General features: G+C 40.7%; 1 protein-coding gene across 1 annotated transcript in view; it reads right to left on the bottom strand.

Moving 5' to 3' along the window:
* LOC149870541 (uncharacterized) overlaps nt 1-19,798 on the bottom strand; it is a 115,025-nt gene that overhangs the window by 72,747 nt on the left and 22,480 nt on the right. The window contains exons 9-10 of the mRNA XM_090036447.1: nt 5,370-5,566; nt 1,890-1,954 (exon numbers count right to left, since the gene is read on the bottom strand). Coding sequence (XP_089892573.1) covers nt 1,890-1,954; nt 5,370-5,566 — 262 coding nt within the window. The remainder of the gene's footprint in view (nt 1-1,889; nt 1,955-5,369; nt 5,567-19,798) is intronic.

The raw sequence follows: 19,798 nt of genomic DNA, 5'->3' as shown, positions 1-19,798 counted from the left end.
TTTATTTGTTTCTTAATTTAACTGGCTATCTGGAGCTATGTACCTGTACGGTAGATATGGCTGGAATTAATTGAGATTTATTGTAACTCATTTGTTAATATGGGGCTTCATTGCTGCATATTTTATTAGTCGTTGATACTTTTAGCTTTGGCTAAATAGGTGTAAAAGTGAAGAGATGAAACTTTAGTAGTGATAACTGGACCTTAAGAAGACTGCTGAAGAACACTGTCAAAAAAAAAAGTTCAAAAAAGAAAAAATATCTATAAAGCACATTCTACTACAAAAAAATCTTCCAGATTTTATAAAATGTTCCTTGGTTTGAAAGAAAAAATGCACAGCTTAAAGTAGTAGTTATGATGAGGAACTTCAGTACAATTTTGACATTAACTTTGTATTAAATAAAATACAGCCAGTCCAGAATCTTTAGAATGTGTTTTATTTTTTAAATTCTTTTTTTTTCCTAAATAGGAAATGGTTAGCCCACAATTAGGACCAGTTAGCTCTAATTTTGAAAAATTATTTCAAAATCCTCTCAATTATTATTTTTAAAGGTATTCCCAGTGATCAAAACCCATTTTTTTCCAGATCTCAAAAAGACTTGCTCTCCCAAGTACAGACCACATAACACAAGTGGAAGTTGTTATTTTAACATTGTGCTTCTTGAAGTTCTTATTTAATATGCAAGAGACTGAAAACATGAAGGGCAGAACACGATATTTTGTACAAACAACTGAAATTATATACATACATACATATTATGAATTCAAGGCATTTTTAACTAAGTGATATTGTGGAAAAAATTAGTTACTGATTACATTGCTAAATTACTGATGGTTAAGAACAACAAAACGTTCCATCATAAAGCTAACAAAATTATTATTAGGAATATAACAAATGAAAAACTTGAAAAGTGTATGAGTAACTGAGAAACATGAAATAGGGATATTCATTAATTTAAAATATACTCAAAATTAATGATTTTAAAGATTTCTTTGTTTTCTACACTGCAGTCACTATGGCCAAAACTATACCTTCTCTACTCTGAATACAATATTCTTTTTAAAATCTGAAATAAATGTTATATAGTTGTCATACTTTAAAATTAATACATTCTTCTTTCAAATTGACAGAAAATTAAAATGTGCTTGATGTACTTTAAAAATGTGTATAAGCAGTACCATTTTACAAACAATACTATGTGCTTTTTTACATTATAACTGTTTTCTAAAAAAAAAGTATTTTTCAAAATGAATTCAGTCATATAACCTCAGCTGTGGTCAAACTTCACCAAGAGTTTTAATTTATAGGACCAACCTTGCTTTCATGAAAGTCACCTGAAGTTTTCCCATTGGTTTATATGGGAATAAGATTAAGCCCTGTATGCACTTTGATACAATTGCCCCAAAATTGTACCCTTCCAAGCGCCACTGGTAGATTACAGTAATAAATAAATAAATAATTGCAGTTACGTAGCATTTTCTAAGCAGGAATCTCAAAAACCTATTCAAACATTAATTCATTCTTTTTAACAGTCCCCCTGTGTATTATGTACACAGAATTTTATTTCCAAGAATCATCAAATTAACTTTTTACACTGAAGCAGGAGTAGATGTGTGTGTAATTAAAAATGACTGAAAGCCCTCATTAAACAAGACACTGGGACTAAAAACAGCATTTTTATTTAAAATGCAATGTTAGCCTACACTACCATGTTGCATTATGGTCTTCCTCAAAGGCTTATAAATTAACCTTAGTTATATCTATTTCTCAAAAAATGAAAAAATAAGAGTTTTACCTGAAGATGGTATATCCTCTTCCTCCAAAATATCAAATTTCTCACATCAAGTGCACTTCATACTATATCATTATCAATACAATAAAAATAATACCTTATAAAATGTTGAAGGAGGTGATCCTTTTGCTCCATGAACTTTCACTGCTCCACCTTCAATGCCTGTAATGGTTAACAGAAACAGAGTTTGACTGCTTAATATACAAAATGGCCTTAGGACTCTGAGCAATTGTTGTCTCCTACTTGATAGCAGGAGATGAAACACATAAGTATAATTCTCAATAAATCACAGGTGTAACCTATTGGGCTGTTTATATCTGATGCATAAAATATTTACAAAGGGTGTATTAAGATAAAATTCTTGGATCTTTGGGACTGAGGACACGCCTCCTCAGTCGCCTTGACTGAAAGTGATTTGAAAGTGAAGCCACAGGTAACAAAACACCTCACAACTGATTGCCATACACCTGATTGGGTGAAGATGGCTGAGCTGCTTAAGAAATAAACTCTAGAAGAGTATGGAAGTCTGTTTAGGGAAATTGTATAAAACATGGATAGAGCTGGGAGGAAAGTTGTGTAATTGTGGATCCAAATTAGCTCTAATCTTTTGCTACTAATAGTCTAGAGAGCACATTTCAGGAAAAATAATGAACTTGACACTGAACACAGGAACATCAACAAGAAGTTTGACAAAACACTGCCACGTATTAGGGCTTGATCTCCTACTGAACCATTATAATGGCTAAGCTCCCACTGACTTCAGGGCTAAGTACAGAGGTTCAAAAAGCCCAGGACAGAATCAGCTGAAAAGCTGCAGATTTTTTAAAGCTGCATAGTTTGACCTGATAACAAACTGAACTGATGTTCAGTGTTTGGGTGGCCAAGAGAGACAGAAGCCTGAACTAGCCAAGGCCAGGAGCCTGGGGGAGTGCTCACATGCACCACCCATCATGGCCAGCTGCCTAAGAGCTAAATCCAGCCCAATGGCACACCAAATTGGCATGTGCTCAGGCCCACCCCTATGAGAAACTGGAGGGGTGGGGAGGGGAAGGTGGCTCAGCCTGGCACAAACCCCCACAGCGGGGTCTGCCTAGTATGGGGTAGTAAGCCCCCACTGGAGACTTTTCATAATGCCACAACCCAGCAAGTCAGGCTGGGATTAGCTCAGTCCTGCCTCCTCACCAGGAGGGAGTGGAACTGTTCCCCACTTGGCTCACCGGGCTATGAAAAGCCCCTGGTAGGGGCTTTCACTGCCTCATGCCAGGCAGATGCTGGGGGGCCAGGGAGAGCGTGAATTCCCCTCCCTTCTCCCCTACCTCTCAAAGGCAGGGGGGCTGGGGAAGGGGTGGTTATGAGCCCATTCCAGCCTGGCAAGCCAGGCTGTAGGGGAGTGAAAAGCCCCAGTGGGGCTTCCCCCCACCAGCACTGGGCAGACCCCAGCTGGGGAAGCCAGTGCTCAGCTGAGCTGGTGTGTTTCCCCCCAAACCCCTGCCTCTCACAGCCAGGGGCTGGAGAGGGGGCAGGGCTGAGCTGATCCTAGGCCAGCGAGCTGCTTGCCGGTTGCTGCAAGGACAATAAGCTCCCACTGCTGGGGCTTTCCTTCCCTTTGTCCTGTACAGACAGTGGGATTTGGGGGGTAGGGGGTCTTGAGATCTGTTCCCTTGCCCTCCCACATCCCACCAGGCTGGCAGGAAGCAGAGGCTTTAGTGCCTTAGTTTTGCAATACTGGAGCAGACAGCACATCTCGGGATTACAAAGCATTCTGGGATGCTGGGGGACTGTGAATTAACTTGAATTGGGAAGGGATATAAAACAGAAGTTCCATAAACTAGTCTGACCTAAATCAGTTAAGTCTGATACTACAACCAATGAGGTTTATCTTACACTGGTTTTGGCCATTTTGAAAGTGGCTTATAGGCAATGAACTTCTGTTCTGTTTCAGTTCACTTAAACTGGTTCATGTGTAACTTCTGTCCCTAACCTCACACCAGTATTAAATCAAACACAATAATGGAAACTTATGCATATGTAAATAAGGTGCAGCTCAGCTCTACCAAATAGGTGCATAAAGTTGTTTAGCAGAATAGTTAAAGACTTTCTACAAACAGAGGATTAAGGTAAAAAAAGATAAAACTTCTTCTAACATGTCTGGAAGAACAATTGTATTTGAATAATCATCTTAATCATCACTTTCAAAATAATAACAATGGTCCTTCAGAAAGGCTGGTTTAAATTATTTGCCTCCCTTCTATTATAAAACAGTATCTCTGTAATCAGACTAAATATCTGCAGGTTTTTTATACCAGGTAAAGAAAAAAACCCACAATATCTATCAACAAAAACAACGCAGAACCTTTTAGTTCAAACCTGAATTGTATGTGTTGTAACTAACACTGTGGTACAATAAAATGAGCAATGTAAACAGAAAAAATAGCTGGCCTTCCCTGTTCCTCCTGGTAGATGTGTCAAAGAACTTCAAACTAAAAATATTTAAGAAATCTGCCTATTTTACATCTGTTATATTTCTAGAATGAATAACTGAAAGTTCATGTGAAAGTTCATTTTAAGTTCAAATGTGTCATATTGGGTCATTTACAAGCTAAAAGTTCATTGGAAGGTTAGGGTTCTATTTTTTTAAATAAAAAAGTTACTAAAAGAAGCAAGTTGGCCTTATCAGACATTCTGTCATTTGATTATGTTGTATAATTTTAAGTTAACCTTATTCTTAAAATGTAACCTTTGGAATTTTATAATGTTCAAAATGCTATAGTGAATAAGCTGTAGAAAAAACCTTCAACGATAGATGGGAAATACAATTAAAAAGACAAATTACTTAAAGAAGTTTAACTAGGTTGTTTATCCAGGCTTTTAATCTTGTAGTCTGACATTCAGATTTGGACTTAAAAGTAAAGCTAGAGTGAACATAATATTTCTGCTTCTGTTGACATAGTTCATAGTTGATAATATTTTAGAGGGTAGTTATATACATAGGTTTTTTTTAAATTGAGCTATGACTCCTTTTAAGGTGACTCAGTCAAGTGGATTGAAAACAAACCTTTATCATGTAACCTTTATCATGCCCTCAGTAGTGACTTCCTATACCTGCTTGCATCTGTGTGTGTGTTCGTGTATGTCCGTGTGAGTGTCTGTGTGTGAGTGTGTGTGTATGAGAGAGAGAGACAACAAGCGGATCAATAACAAAAGGAAGGTGAACTGGAATTAAACTTCAATGAAATCTGAAAGAATATTTTCACAATAACGCATCGAAAAATATTAAAGTCCTGCAGAAATAGACGGTTTATAGACCTAGTGAGAGTGTTATATTTATTTTAAGAAAATAAATTATGATAAAATATGGGCTAGTCAAGGAGCAGGTTTAATGGGTTGATATAAATTTAAAAAAATAGGTATAAAGTGAATCCTTGTGTGGTAGAACTGTGTTTCAAAAGAACAGACTTAAATAAAGTTGTAGAGAAAATGTGGAAACTATGTTAAGTACCTTAGTATGCCAACATAAAACTGTTATTGACTGTTTTTATACTCAAAATGAGGGTCCTCTTTTTGCAGCAGCACTAACCTGGAATTTCAGTAATGGACACTTGAGAAAAGTCACATGTGACATCTGGTAAGAGATAACGTTGAGGGTTGCCAATTTCATACACCAATTGTTCAGCCACAGTACCGAAAGAGACTAGGCCTCCTGTGTCTGGTGGCTTGGATATAATAAAGTGTCCATCAGAAGAAAATTCAACTATGGGAAACCCCATGTTATGCCTAAAGAATTAAAACATTAAAAAGGTCAATGTTCAGAGTAAGAGGGGAAAAAAGTATCATTAATCAATTAACATGTAGCAACTGCCATCAGCCTCTTTATGATAATGACAAAATATCAATAACTAGTAACAGTCAGAACACATCAGAGGATTTTCTTACACACAAGTTCAGGTAAACATTGAATACACTGCACAGAATAAAACTAGCTAAGATAATAAGAACACATACTCATTTAATAATCTTATTTATTGCTTAGCAATACAATTTTGATGAAACTGGAAACAGAACCCTAACAGACACCCACTTTAACTATAAGAGGGGTGAAAAAAAAGCCATAGACAGAGATGCTAAACAAGTGGTTAGAGATGTAGGAAAAGTAGTAAAGTAATAGAGACTCATGAAAATACACAGTAGAAATAAAATGGAGATGAAGGATGTGACCTTTTGACCAAAGAAAATGGAGATGAAGAACTGGACATACAGCTTGACTGGGAAGACACTGACTACTATGGTAGACCAGTTAAAATGGAAAGAAGAGGGAAAACCAAGACTGTAAGATAGAGAGAAGTAATTCTATAGCAGTAAAAGATAAACTGAAAGATCTTGGAGACAAAGCATTAATTCAAGCCATTAAAGCAATTCTCTGCACATTGTAAAAGTAATAACAGAAAACAGAAGATATTTAAAGCAATTACTAAGACAAAATTCTGCCCTATAAGATTATAAAACTCGAAAGGGAAGAGAAATGTGATGCAAAGCAAGGGGGGGGGGGAAAGCACTCTGACAAAGAACAACACAATCTAATTGCACAGGGAAATACCAAGAAATAAACAAAAGGCGTTAACAGATACAGTGCCATCACTGCTGAAGTGCAGTGGGCTCTTCATGGGTATCTGGAGGAAATCTAAAGACCTACTTAACTCGTTTTAAATGCTCTTTTTTGTTTTAAATAACTTTTCTGAGTAGAAGCAGTGATCAAAAAGATATCGGAAATTAAAGCAAAGCTTTTATAACTTTTAAAAAGGCCACAAGAAGGTGGAGATCTGCCCAAGTAAAATTTTCCAAAGACAGGAAAAGAGTAAATGATAGAATTAAAGCAACTAACTAGCCGCAGCCCACCCTCTCTTCCCCCAAGTCTTTCTAAAGGTCTAATGCTAAGTGGTGTGGGTATGAGCATTCCCACTGAAGCCAGTGATCATCAAGGCCCTAAGTGCATCCTTAAAACAGTTTGTTCATTTTATTTTTATACTCTGGCTCTAATATGGGTAGTGTATTGTACATATAACAAAACTGGTTGCAAAAAGGTTAGATGGACAAAGTCTGGATAATATATAGACACAACATTTTAAAGGAAGTAAGCGAAGAAACCAATGACCTCTTAATTGACATATGTAAAGTTCATGGGAGCCTGGAGAGATTCCTTAGCAATGGGAAGCTACAAACATAACTCCATTATTTAGAAAAAGGATTAAGAGACAAACTGCAGTTACAGATCAGGAAGTTTAACATTGTACCACATTTGGAAAATAGGGTAATATAAGAGGACAAATAGGAAAGATGTTTCATTATCTGGTCTTTGAGGTAGCAGCCCAGTTTTACAAGTAGGGAACAGGCCCAGGAAGACAAAGTGACTGCCCAAGGCCATGAAACAAGTCAGTGAGAGAGGGTGGACTAGAACTAGGGAGTTCTTGGCTACTAGTGCATTGCCCCACATCATTATACCATGCTGCCTCTCTGTACTGAATACAATAAATGACATAAAACAGAGATATTAAACACCCTTCCTGAAGGTTGGATCTAGCCTTCTCAAAGCACCCATGCAAATCTAATTCTTCAAAATATAAGTGTTCACTTCCTTTAAGAGGGATTATTGCCTGTTAGTCAGACCCAGCATAGCTCCCAGAATAAAAGGGGCAGTGCAGGAATCAGTTAAGAAATCCTGTCAGCCAGAATCCTTACTCTAGTTGTGGGTGCAAGTCTCCTTATAATAGACACAACACTTACCAGGCCCAGCAGCAATACTTGGAATGGTTGCATTTTTTGTTTAAATTTAATTGCTTATGTCATTCAGTGTGAGTCTCTGAAGTTGAGGGGCAGACATTCTACCTAAACGCAGGTTGCTTAGAAGAAACTCTTTTTTTTTTAAATTGAGCCACATTTTCATTCCTGATTCCAATATAAGTTAACTGAATCTGTTTAGTTCCCAGGCAATGTACTAAAGGGTTTTCACTGGTCACAAACTCTGCTGGTAAGAGGTTGAATCAAGTGTGTATGATGATAGAAGTTTTTGTTGGCTATTAAAAACAAAATGTCAAGATATGGATATGGAATAGTAGTGAAAATAAATACCAGAAAAGCTTATTTGACTTCAATAACTAGACCAAGGGAAAATGTAGTATGTCTCTAAAGTCTACAGAAATAAGTATTTCGGAACTTTGAGTGTTTCACTTGGCAACTTCAATTTCCTTTTAAACACATTAATTAATGGAATTTCTCAGGTTATTTTAAAAAGAAAAAAGAAAGAAACTAAAGAAGTGTCCTCATGTGCAATCATTTGCTAGACTGTAACAGAATACACTGTAATACATAATATATGGAAACAGTGAGACAGGTATCTTATCTCCTTGCAGAGATGTTCTAAAAGCATACTGGTACTCAGCGCTCCGTGGGAACTATGCTTTAACAATAATGCTTCCACACATACAGTGCTCTGCCTGAAGTTCAAAACCAACTGCCTAGCAGCAATGCACTTATATTCAGACAACACTGATTCAGTCAATTGACTTGATGGCTCATTATTATCTACTGGATTCCTGCTAATAGCTCTTCACTCCACGGGTGTTAATGTCCCTATCCCCTTTTTAATAGTCTTGACATTCCACTAATCCAGATCAAGCAATCCTTTGTTCAGAAATGTTGTTGCCTGTTTGCTAGCCCTATTCTCTCTTCTCCAATTTCACAGCCCTGCAAGCTGTTTTGGCATTTCTCAAAATCCTAGATACAACCATGGACTCCAGTCTTCATCCACAGTTAGCCTCAGCTTTTGGCTGAGCAGCCAAGCTGCTGCCAATTCCAACTGTGAAAAGGTTTTACCTGAATAGGAAAGGGATGTTGTGCAAGCTGAAGTTTGGGTTCTGTCCCTGCTTTATGCAGCCATAACTCTAGAGAAGTCCTTTTTTTTTTTCATTCTGCCTTCCCAAAACATGGTGTGTGAATTATTTGCAGGCATGTGGTATGCAAGAAAATATGGTATGCTGACCACAAGGCAGACCTGGGGCAGAAGAAATTAAGAAGTAAAGATCTGTAGAAGGCAATAGAGTACATCAAAACATTTGAAATCTATTAAAAAACACACTGAGATGGACACAATTAATGCAAGCTCGTACAACAGACAAAGAAAGCACATAGAAGAGTACAAGCAAACTTGGTACAACAGATAAAAACCTATGGAGAAATATTTAAATAAGTTCATAAATCAACAAATTGTAAGGTGTGTCACCAAAATTGATGTGGTCATATCTGGGCAATGAGATATTCCTAGCTTGTGATACATAACATCATTGGGTTACAGTGGCATGATCAGAAATATGCCTGGTTTTCAAAAAAAACACTGGAAATATTTTTGTGATATATAAGCACTTATAATGGATAAAAGGGTGGTAAAGAGAATATGAGCTTAGTCATCCCCAATTTCACAAAGTGATACAAACTACAGCTCTGCAGGAATTTTTCAATGAAAGGTTTTTCTAGTTCTGGGATTTCTAATTTAGTAAAGAGAAAGAGACACACATTCACTCTGCTCTACCTGATCTAGAGCAGAGACATAAATGTTTCTTCAACATCTATGGTTAGCAGTTGCTATTCTGTGACTCTCTCTCTGCTGTTTTATGAAAAACATGCAAAAGGTCTCATTTTTATCTGCATGAGAATTAAACCAAATGTCAAAATTTCAAAATTTTTTCATGAAATGAAATGGAATTCTTGTTTTCTATCCAGCCCTATTACAGAGTAAACCCTTGTCCTTTTACAGACTAAACTCTGGGGATTCATTGCAAGAAAATAATTAGACTGATCCACTGCCCCCCTGCCTTGGGTTTCTATCATGGGACAGTAACTTAAAATTGTGGTCACAGCTCACAAAGCCCTAGCAGAGAAGTTGCCCTGGGTTTGACCTGTTCTGGCACTTTGGTCATTCCCCTCCCTGGCCAACACTGCTACATGAAAAATGACCCTCACTTGCTCCAGGCCCTGGCAGACTGAATTAGTAAAAATCCAGATTGCAGATGTTTATCACCCAAGATGCAATGATCTGGCATTACCCAGTTTAGCAAACTGTTGCAATCCTCATTGGTATAGCAAAGGAAATACTCAGTGTCTGTGGTGTAATTGAACTTTGCCAAAGGACAGCTATAATGATGGAGTCCAAGGTTCATAGTATACCCATTATTAAGAGAATTACTTTGGCCTAAAACTATAGTTTGATTACAAGAAAAATCTCACAGAAGGAAGCATTATATAGCAATACACAAAATTCTGAAGGGAAGTTAATATGATTTCAGTAATGCTATTTGATGAAGCAATTTTAAAACAAGAGGTTGGAGGTTAAATTTAAAGGAAACAATTGCAATTTCTTGACATAACAATTCGCTCAAATATGGAAACAGCCAAAGTCCACAACAGAAGCAAATAGCATAAATAAGTTTTGAAAAAGCAGACAAATTTTTGGATGAAATTGTGGCATGAATTGTTGATTGTCTCATAAGTCTTGTGTTGAATGAGATAATATTAAGTCACTATATATGTTCTAGATTTACAAGAAGGCATCTTAAAAATATTTGTGTCTATTATATAAAATTTGTACTGATGTTGTAGTTGCAATGGTCATGAATTATACAACAGGCAAGGATTTTCTACAGTGATACCTTTTACTGGACCAACTGCATAGTTGAGATAGAATTAGACAAGGTTTCATATGCAAGACATTCTTCTCTTCAGACCTGACAAAAACTATTCTGTGCTGGCTTTCGCTCCTCAGACCTGATGAAGAATGTCTGGCATGTGAAAGCTTGTCTGACTCTATACCAACTATGTACTTGGTCCAATAAAAATATCACGGATAGGGATGTAAGAGGCAAGAAATCCTTGCCTCACACATGTATTTTCTCAATATTTTTATTGTAAAATTGAGATGGTGTCTGGTAGCTTGAATGAAACAAAACATCAGAAACAAAATCCAAAAAAACCTACTGTGGCCAGAACTTCATCCATTTCTCTCCTATCAGGCATTTCGGCTAGCAAGAAATGAAAGGAGATGCATCTTGTAGAAGGTTAAAGGTATTCTTTAAGAACATGTTAGAGGACATGTTCTGATACATTCTAAAACTAGTAGAGACATGGCAAGTTCTTTGTTAGAGCATACTAGCTAAGGAAGCTTAAGCTCCCTACTAACTTCAACTTAACAAGCTAACCTTAATAAAGCACAACCTACTTTGTCCAAAACTTGTTTTAGAATGTTAGTTAGAAAATACTAACTAGCACATTCCAAAAACCCTCCAAAAAGAACAGTTAGTTTCCTTACAGAGTGATTGTTGGCCTTTGAGACCTTGTAGTTAGTGTGGATTCACTGCAAGCGTGCACATGCATTATGTACATAGGATCAGATTATTTTGACTAGCAGCTCCAAAGAGGGTCATTTGTGCACTCCAGGGGTGTGCAAAGCTTCAGTGGCCGATTCGATTCGGAGAAGATTCAGCCCGATTTGGAGGCTGAATCATGGAGTACGAACTGAATCGGGAGACCAAAAAAACCATCCAAATAAATTCAGAGCCTCCAAATCGATTCAGAAAAGTTTTGGAAAAAAATTTGGAGACTCAGAAGGCAGTCTTTCAGGGGAACAGAAACTGAAAAGAGGGACAGGGAGCAGGGCGGGCAAGACTGACATCTGTAGCTGGCCAGTGACTTTCCCTGAGTTCCCTTCCAATTACAGTGCTCTGGGGAGGGACATAAAAACAGCTACCATCCCTGCAAAATTTCATCCCACTGTGCCTTAACACACACACAAAGTCACACATTTCATGAGTTTTGCTTGTCAGCGCCTAGAGGTGTAGTTTCCCATAAACCCCTGCATTTATCTCCTTTAAACTTGGCAGACTTCATGCCCTCAGAAGAGGCTACCATTCCTGCAGTTTTTATCCAAATCTGCCATAAAATGACAAAGTTATAGGTATTTCAATGATTCCCCATTATAGTCTATGGCCAAATAACTGAATCTCTCTGAATCAGCACCTAATCTTCCAAAGCCGATTCAGCCAAATCAATCCGGGACAGTGATCCGAATCTCCAAATCGAATCACTGTCCTCTGAATCAGCCGAATTCAAATCCGAACTGAATACTTCTCTATTTGCAAAGGCCTAATGCACTCTATGCCTCCTCTTGAACCACAGGAGGGCACAAATGCCAGGATGGCTATAGTCACCCTTAAGTCCCTGGCAATTCAAAAATTATAGCAGCTATAAAGGGCTAGAGAGTGGTTATGAGAGCTACATTAACTATAAACATCTCAAAGAACAATATTTATACTATAAAGTTACTGTTTGTTCTTTCTTCAAATTTTTGTCAGTTTAGATCCCACTGTAGGTGACTGGCAGGCAGTGGAACACTCTCCCCTCATGATGATGAGAATGCTGAGTTCCAGTTGCATAAGCTGAACAGTGTCCTGAAGTACTGGTTTCATCCATAAATACCAGTGGCATCTGACCTCCTGCAAACTCTGATCCATTGGCATCTGACCTCCTGCAAGCTATTCTAATAGCTCTAAACTCCACCCAGCTGATATGAAGCTTTTCATCTTTAAACTAAGTCCCTTAATCTGTAGGTGGCACAGGTGGGATTTTCTTATTTGTCCCTGACATGTCATTGATTAAAGTGTTCTGTCATTGATTAAAGTGTTCACCAGGAGAAAGCAGAAAATGATACCTCTCCATGCAAGTGTTTGGGTTGCTTCCACTATCTCAGTTTTGCAATGATATGAGGAGGAACCACAACCTCCTGGTTCATTTTATACAGTGGAACCCATCTATTTTACATGAAAGTGTGCATTTACAAAGTACCTGGGGATATAGACAGCCAGAGCAAACAGCTGTACAGACTGCGGAGGTGACCCAAGCTCTTTGCTATGAATTGAATTTCAAAGGGTGACTTTTTCTAATCAGGTGCACAGAACCACTAGACTGCTTCAGCTGCAGAGAGAAGGAGCCACAGTAATGGCTTATTTTTAATTCAGAAACCTGCTGTGAATTAAGCAAGTTGCAAACCACTCAGAAACAAATGATCCAGATTCTACCGTATTTCACTGGAGAGGAGACTGACCCACAGTTGGAGTACTCCGCGAAGTCTGGCAAATGTATTTATGTGTATACACTTACATATGGCTTACCAGCCCCAGAAAAAATGTACATCAGTGAATTAGGTTTGGATTCTATCCCAAGCAGTACCAACAATAGATGAGCCCTCAGGAAGGTAAAAATAATTCTCTTTTTTTCCTTTTTTTAAAAGGAAATATCCTTCAATGTTCTGCCATGTAAAGGTAAGTTTTCTTCAGAAATCTGACTGAAAAAAATGATTGGTAGAGTGTCTAAAGAGAGTAGTGTGAAGTAAGAAAGGAACCAAGGTCATGGGTCAATTCCCTTTCTGCTATTCTACATGAGTATAAAGTGGCATTCAGTGCACTGTGGCCCCAGTAGACCACAGCTAGTCAAAAAAGCCTGATCTTTGGACATCTGTCACAAGTCCATTTACAGCAGGATCCATGACTAGACTAAAAAGTGTTCTGTGAAAGATATAACATTTGAGGTCTACACTGCAAAATTCTGTTGGCAGCTAGAAGTGAAAAAATCCATACCCACCCTCCCAACTGATACAACATCACCAGTAAAACCCCTGGTGTAGATTCAGCTACACTGACGAACGGCTGCTTACATCAGCTTAGCTCATGCTGCCTGGGGAGATGACACAGATACACAAGCAGGAAAACTCCTCCTTTTGGCCTATGCTTTGTTTTCATGAGAGGGTCTCTGCCTTTATAGCTGTAAGCAGGCTCTGATAGTGCAGACAGCCCTCAGCAACTACTGACTGCTCTTTGACTCTCCATGATTTGTGATGAGTATGGTTATGGCCAAAAGAGCTACATACTAATCTTAACTTCTTGACTTAGGGCAAAGTGGCAGTAATTATCAGCATCTCAAAGTAATTACTCTCCTAATTAGATTTACTTAATTCTTTCCTGGATTTAGTTTTGCTCTTCAAATATTTTCTAGCCACCAAATAATCAGGAACAGGACTGCCTTGGTTAAATGAAACAGACACATGGAATGTACATCTTCAGTATGTTGCTACCATAATAGTTCCCTTTGTTTCAGGATATAGTCCTGCTTTCAATGGTGCATAATATGTTAAACAGGAGTGCTAATAGTATCAAAGAGTTCAGTAACAGCATAAAACACTCTCTAGAACAGTTTGCTAAAAATATCTCAACACCAGTCAGTGAATTTCTGACTAAATATAAAGCCATAATTATATAAAAGGAATGGTGTAATTATTGGTGCCTGTATTCACTGCAAACCAATAATGAACGAGACAACAACAAAATGAAATCCAACCTCAATCGATTAGAACAGCTTATAAATTTACAATTCAAAATTAGGGCACTGCCTCAATACTTTGTATTACTCTCAACAGCTCATAAAAAACAGAAGAACTATTAAGAGAAGGGTAAGTTTGCACAGCAAAGCATTCATCTGCTACAAAAGACCCACATTAAAATTGTAAGAACTACTTTATTTCAGCCCTCTTCTATGCAGCCAAATAAGATCACATTGTCTCCAACTGCAGCTAGTAACAGATTTTTCATAAAAGTGTAAAGCTTCACATGGACAACTGTATCACATCCAGTGCTCTATTGTAATGCTAAAGCAAATATCATAATATAACTTAGGATAGAATGATGACTTTAACTCTGATTTCGGTGGCTTTACTAAGTTTAAATTAAATAGCTTTGTTTACATATGTTCAAGCTTGCTGTATATATTTAAACAATCAACAAGAGGCTTGTAGGTCTAAATCTTGATCTACAACTTCCAGCTTTGTTTTTGTTTACAGATTAGGCAAATTCATGCCTTTCACTCCTTCTCAACAATACGTTTGGATGTTCTGTTCTCAGGAGTTGACAGGGTATAGATTGCCCAACTATACTATAAGAATATGACATGCAAACTTGGAAGCAAATCCATTTTTTTATGTGCCTGATTGTGTGTTTGTAAGAAAGAGAGAGAGATTGCCATGTAAGCTAAGTACGGATGTTCAAAAAGCTCCTTGGGAAAATGTTCTAACCATCATGTTTTACTTAAAGTGCTATAAGTTAGAGATGGAGCAATTCTCTGTTTTCACTGTTCAGTGTGGAGCCTGCCCGTGCTGGCCAAGGCCCGCAGGTGAGGGGTACTCCCACATGAACCCCAGAAAGCTGCTGGAGCAGCCCCTCTCCCAAGCCCCACACTCCATTAGCTGGTGACTGTCAGCAGTGGCTGCAGGGGAAGTGGGGAAGCGAGCCCCCATGCCATGCAGCACCTCCCATTGCTGGGTTGGGTCTCAGGTGGGGCTAGACTGGTTCTTTTCAGCAAGACGGCGCCTTCCCACCACTCCCAGCTCCTGGAATGGCCAAAAGCTGAGCCAGGCACTTTCATGCTGCAGCTGCTGGCTGCAGCTGTCAAGAAGCTGGGGCAGAGGGGAGGGAGCCCCCTACCACATGGACCAGGCTCAGTCCCCTCTCCCCAAGACCCAACTCAGCTATCTGGGGGGGCAGGGGCACATGGCATGGGGGGCTCCCTTCCCCCACCCACCCCAGCCTCTTGGCAGCTGCAGCATGATACTACCTGGCCCAACTTTTACCTGCACTGGGAACTGGGCCTGGGTGGGTAGAACCCCCACTGTGCAGATCCGGCCTGACCCCCCTGAAGACTCTACCTAGCAATCTGGGGGCACCACGCAGCATGGGGGCTCCCACTCCTCACCTGCCCCAGGCTCTTGACAGCTACAGCACGAGACTGCCTGGCCTGGCTTTTCGTCACACTGGCAACTGGGAGTGAGGGGAAGGAGCCCCAATCCAGCAATCTGCAGGGGAGCGGGGGAGAATGCATGGCACAGAGGCTCTATTTCCCCACTCCCTGACTGGCTGTGTAGAAAGATAGAGCCTTTTCTGTCTCCTCTCTGGGACAGCATGGAGGCAGGTTTAAGTCTTGCTAAGCCAGAGGAGATGAGCACCAGTTGAAGCTAGCAAGCTGCCCAGAGAGAGGGGCCTTTGGGATATCGGGGGAATGCAACCTACTTTGACTCAAGATGAGATATAGTACAGATATTCAATTAAGTGCTCTAACCTAAAGGGCTTTAGTCTAATGCCACATCCATCCAGGGTTAATTTAGAGCAGGATCTTCCATTTTTAAAGTGTTTTATGTGTCTGGTCTGTTACTGCTGTAAATCACTTTATGTGCACTTAACGCACAATAAATTTAATGTTTGTACCCAGCCCTACTGTATAGTCTACAGAGAAAATAAGATAAGGGCTCTAACAACTCAAGTCCAAGCGGTAAAATTCTGATAGAGGTTTTCTGGAGAGGTTTTTGCATTAACTATGAAGGCGCATGCAGATGTACACAGAAATCATGTCTTACTGGCAACATAGAGGTCCCTTATATTTCCTGAGTTTTGGTAGTTGATTGCAGATAATTCAGCATTGCACAGACATTATGTTTAATTTAATTAGAATCATAGAAAATTAGGGTTGAAAGGGATCTCAGGAGGTCATCTAGTTTAACCCCCTACTCAAAGCAGGACCATCCCCAACTAGATCATTCCAGCCAGGACTTTGTTGAGCCAAAATTATACAAGTCATTTTCAAAAAGCTGTTAAAAAGTTAGTTTCTTCTATACTAGGTAAGAATTATACTATAGGATGTATAATCATATCTGCCAGCTGCTGTTGCATCTTTCAGTGAACCTTGCAAACTTGCTGGTGATGTACTGACAGCAAAGATAATGTGACTGCATTTTAATCATTACTGTAATAACCAGAAATGTCACTGAAGAATGACTGGTTAAGGAACAGCAAATCCTGCATCAGTGCAGGGAGTTGGACTCCATAAGGAAATGCAATCAGCACCAGTATGACAATAACATCCTGACTTTAACTACCATGACACATTGTACACAGTTTTGTTAATAAACCCACCCACACACACACATTATACATAAGGTAAACCGACCCACACGTAGATTTAAGCTAATTTTCCTTTAATACAGTTTATGTACATGTATATTTAATGTAGTGTTACATATTATAAACCTATTTGAATTAAACCACACAGTTCTGTCATATGATATCAGATCCTCACAGAAACAAAGAATTAACCAGCATTTTTATGAGAAAACATACTTTTTTTTGCTCCTTATTTCATAAAACAAATTGCTCTTCTGGAATCCCAGTCGTATGGAGTTTTTAAGCAGTGTGACAGGGAACTCTAGCCCTGTTACTAGGAAGTGGGGCAGCCCCTTTAAGAACAGAGATTACAGAGCATAGCTTGCCAGCAGAGCAGGTGTTAAAGGGTAGACCTGCAGCCTGGTCAGCTGACTGGGGGCTATCACATGACCAGGAAAGAGCTCAGGCCACAGCTATATAAGCCCTGGGTTGAGCCAGCTGGGGGACAGCCAGCCCAGGCTGTGGCTGATTGTGGGCTCCTGAATGTCCCAGAGACTGAAAGAAAACAGCTCTACAGGCTGGGGCACAGGACAGAGCAACCCAGAGAGAAAGAGACATGGGGTAAGTAGTCATGGTGCCTGTATTAATTTTTCTTCTTTGTTATAGCCCAGGGGCTTAGCGTTCCTGTTATAGTTTAAACCAGCGGTTTGGGTTGGAACAATAAGGGGAGGTTTTTGGAGGTTCCATTAATGCCTGAGAGACATGTGATAGCCTTGAGCCCTGCTAGTGGCAGGCTCAAGGCTCAGGCAGTTACTGAGCCCAAAGTGAGCAGAGAGAGAATGCTAGGCAGCAGCCACACAGGGACCTGGGGCCTGGTGTAAATGTGAGCTAAAGCTTTAAAGCCAGGCCCAATGCAGTGGGACAAAGCTACATGGCCTAGCTAAAGTAAGGGAAAAGAGGCTAGGGAGGCCGAAGCCCCAACAGTGACAACAGTAACATCTGCAAGGCATGGGGCACAGTGTAGGGATGCTATGGAGCCATGGAATTAGCCTGTAGCACCCCTACACTAAGAGAGGAGATCCTCACATCTTGGTGTTCTTTGGAGTGAAGACAAGGTAAGGAAAGCCCTGGGGCAACCTCCCATTTGAGAACCAGAAGAACCATCAAGACATGGCAGGATAGTGAAGGGGAGACTGTTTCCAGAAGTAAATCAGAATAAAGGAGACTCTGGAGTGCCTCCAGGGGTTTTCAACCACCCTGGGGATGGTGCCCTGTTACAGCAGTTTCAAAGTACAGTTTGATATAGTCATCGAGGGGATATGCCTATAAATATAGTTTCATAGTTTCTAGGGTCAGAAGGGACCTGAGTAGATCATCTAGTCCGACCCCCTGCCATGGCAGGAAATAATACTGGGGTCAAACGACCCCAGCAAGATGTTCATCCAACCTCCTCTTAAAAACCCCCAGGGTAGGAGCTAGCACCACTTCTCTTGGAAGTTGGTTCCAGATCCTAGCTGCCCTGACTGTGAAGTAGCACTTCCTGATATCTAGCCTAAACCTGCCCTCTGCCAGCTTGTGACTGTTATTCCTGGTCACTCCTGGCAGTGCACAGGGGAATAGTGACTCCTCCAGTGCCTGCTGATCCCCCCTGACTAGTTTATAACAGGCCACTAGATCCCCCCTCAGCCTTCTCTTGTGGAGGCTGAACAGGTTCAGGTCCCGTAGCCTCTCCTCATAGGGCCTGCCCTGCTGTCCCCTGATCATGCGAGTGGCTGTCCTCTGGACCCTCTCCATGCTGTCCACACCCCTCTTGAAGTGCGGCGCCCAGAACTGGACGCAGTACTCCAACTGCGGCCTGACCAGTGCCGCATAGAGGGGGAGGATCACCTCTTTGGACCTGCTCGAGATGCATCTGTGGATGCATGACAAGGTACGGTTGGCCTTCCTGACTGCATCCCCACACTGCCGGCCCATGTTCATCTTGGAGTCAGTTATGACTCCAAGATCCTTTTCCGCCTCCATGCTGACAAGAGGGGAGTTCCCCAACCTGTAGGTATGGTGCCGGTTGTTCCTCCCCAGGTGCATCACCTTGCATTTGTCTGTGTTGAATCCCATCCTATTCACATCCGCCCACCTTTGTAACCTGTCTAGGTCTGATTGTAGCCTGATGCTTCCTTCTAGTGTGTCCACATCCCCCCACACCTTAGTGTCATCAGCAAATTTGAACAGGGTGCTTTTTACCCCCTCATCCAAATCGCTGATGGAGATGTTGAAGAGTGCGGGCCCGAGGACCGAGCCCTGCGGAACCCCACTGCCCACGTCCTTCCAGGCTGAGAAGGACCCATCCACTACCACCCTCTGGGTGCGGCCCTCCAGCCAGTTGGCGACCCAATTGACTGTGTCGATACCACAGTCCCCCAGTTTCTTAATGAGAACAGGATGAGAGACAGTGTCGAATGCCTTCCGGAAGTCCAGGAAGACTATGTTCACTGCTACCCCTGCATCTAATGATCTGGTAATCTGATTGTAGAAGGCCACCAGGTTGGTCTGACAGGACCTGCCACTGATGAACCCATGTTGGTTGCTCCTAAGCATGCAGTCCCCTGCTGGCCCCTCATGGATGTGTGCCAGCATAATTTTCTCAAACAGCTTGCCTAGGATCGAGGTAAGACTAACTGGCCTATAGTCTCCTGGGTCCTCCTTCCTCCCCTTTTTGAAGATGGGGACCACGTTGGCCCTCTTCCAGTCCTCTGGGACCACACCAGAGCACCACGAGTGCTCATAAAGCTGTGCCAGGGGTCCTGCAATGACCTCGGCTAATCCCTTTAGGACTCTAGGGTGGAGATCGTCTGGGCCGGCTGACTTGAATACGTCCAGCCCCTCCAGAAGCTCCCTAACTAGTTCCTCGCTAACCTTTGGCCCAGGTGTGCCTCCCCTGGGGCCCGAGGGGGGCCCAGCAGGGAGGTGGCTGTTCTGGTCCCTACTT

This window comes from Crocodylus siamensis, chromosome 2 (assembly GCF_052110815.1).
Source record: "Crocodylus siamensis isolate JL-2025a chromosome 2, ASM5211081v1, whole genome shotgun sequence".
Classification (NCBI taxonomy): domain Eukaryota; kingdom Metazoa; phylum Chordata; order Crocodylia; family Crocodylidae; genus Crocodylus; species Crocodylus siamensis.
This window is presented reverse-complemented; position numbering and strand designations above follow the sequence as displayed.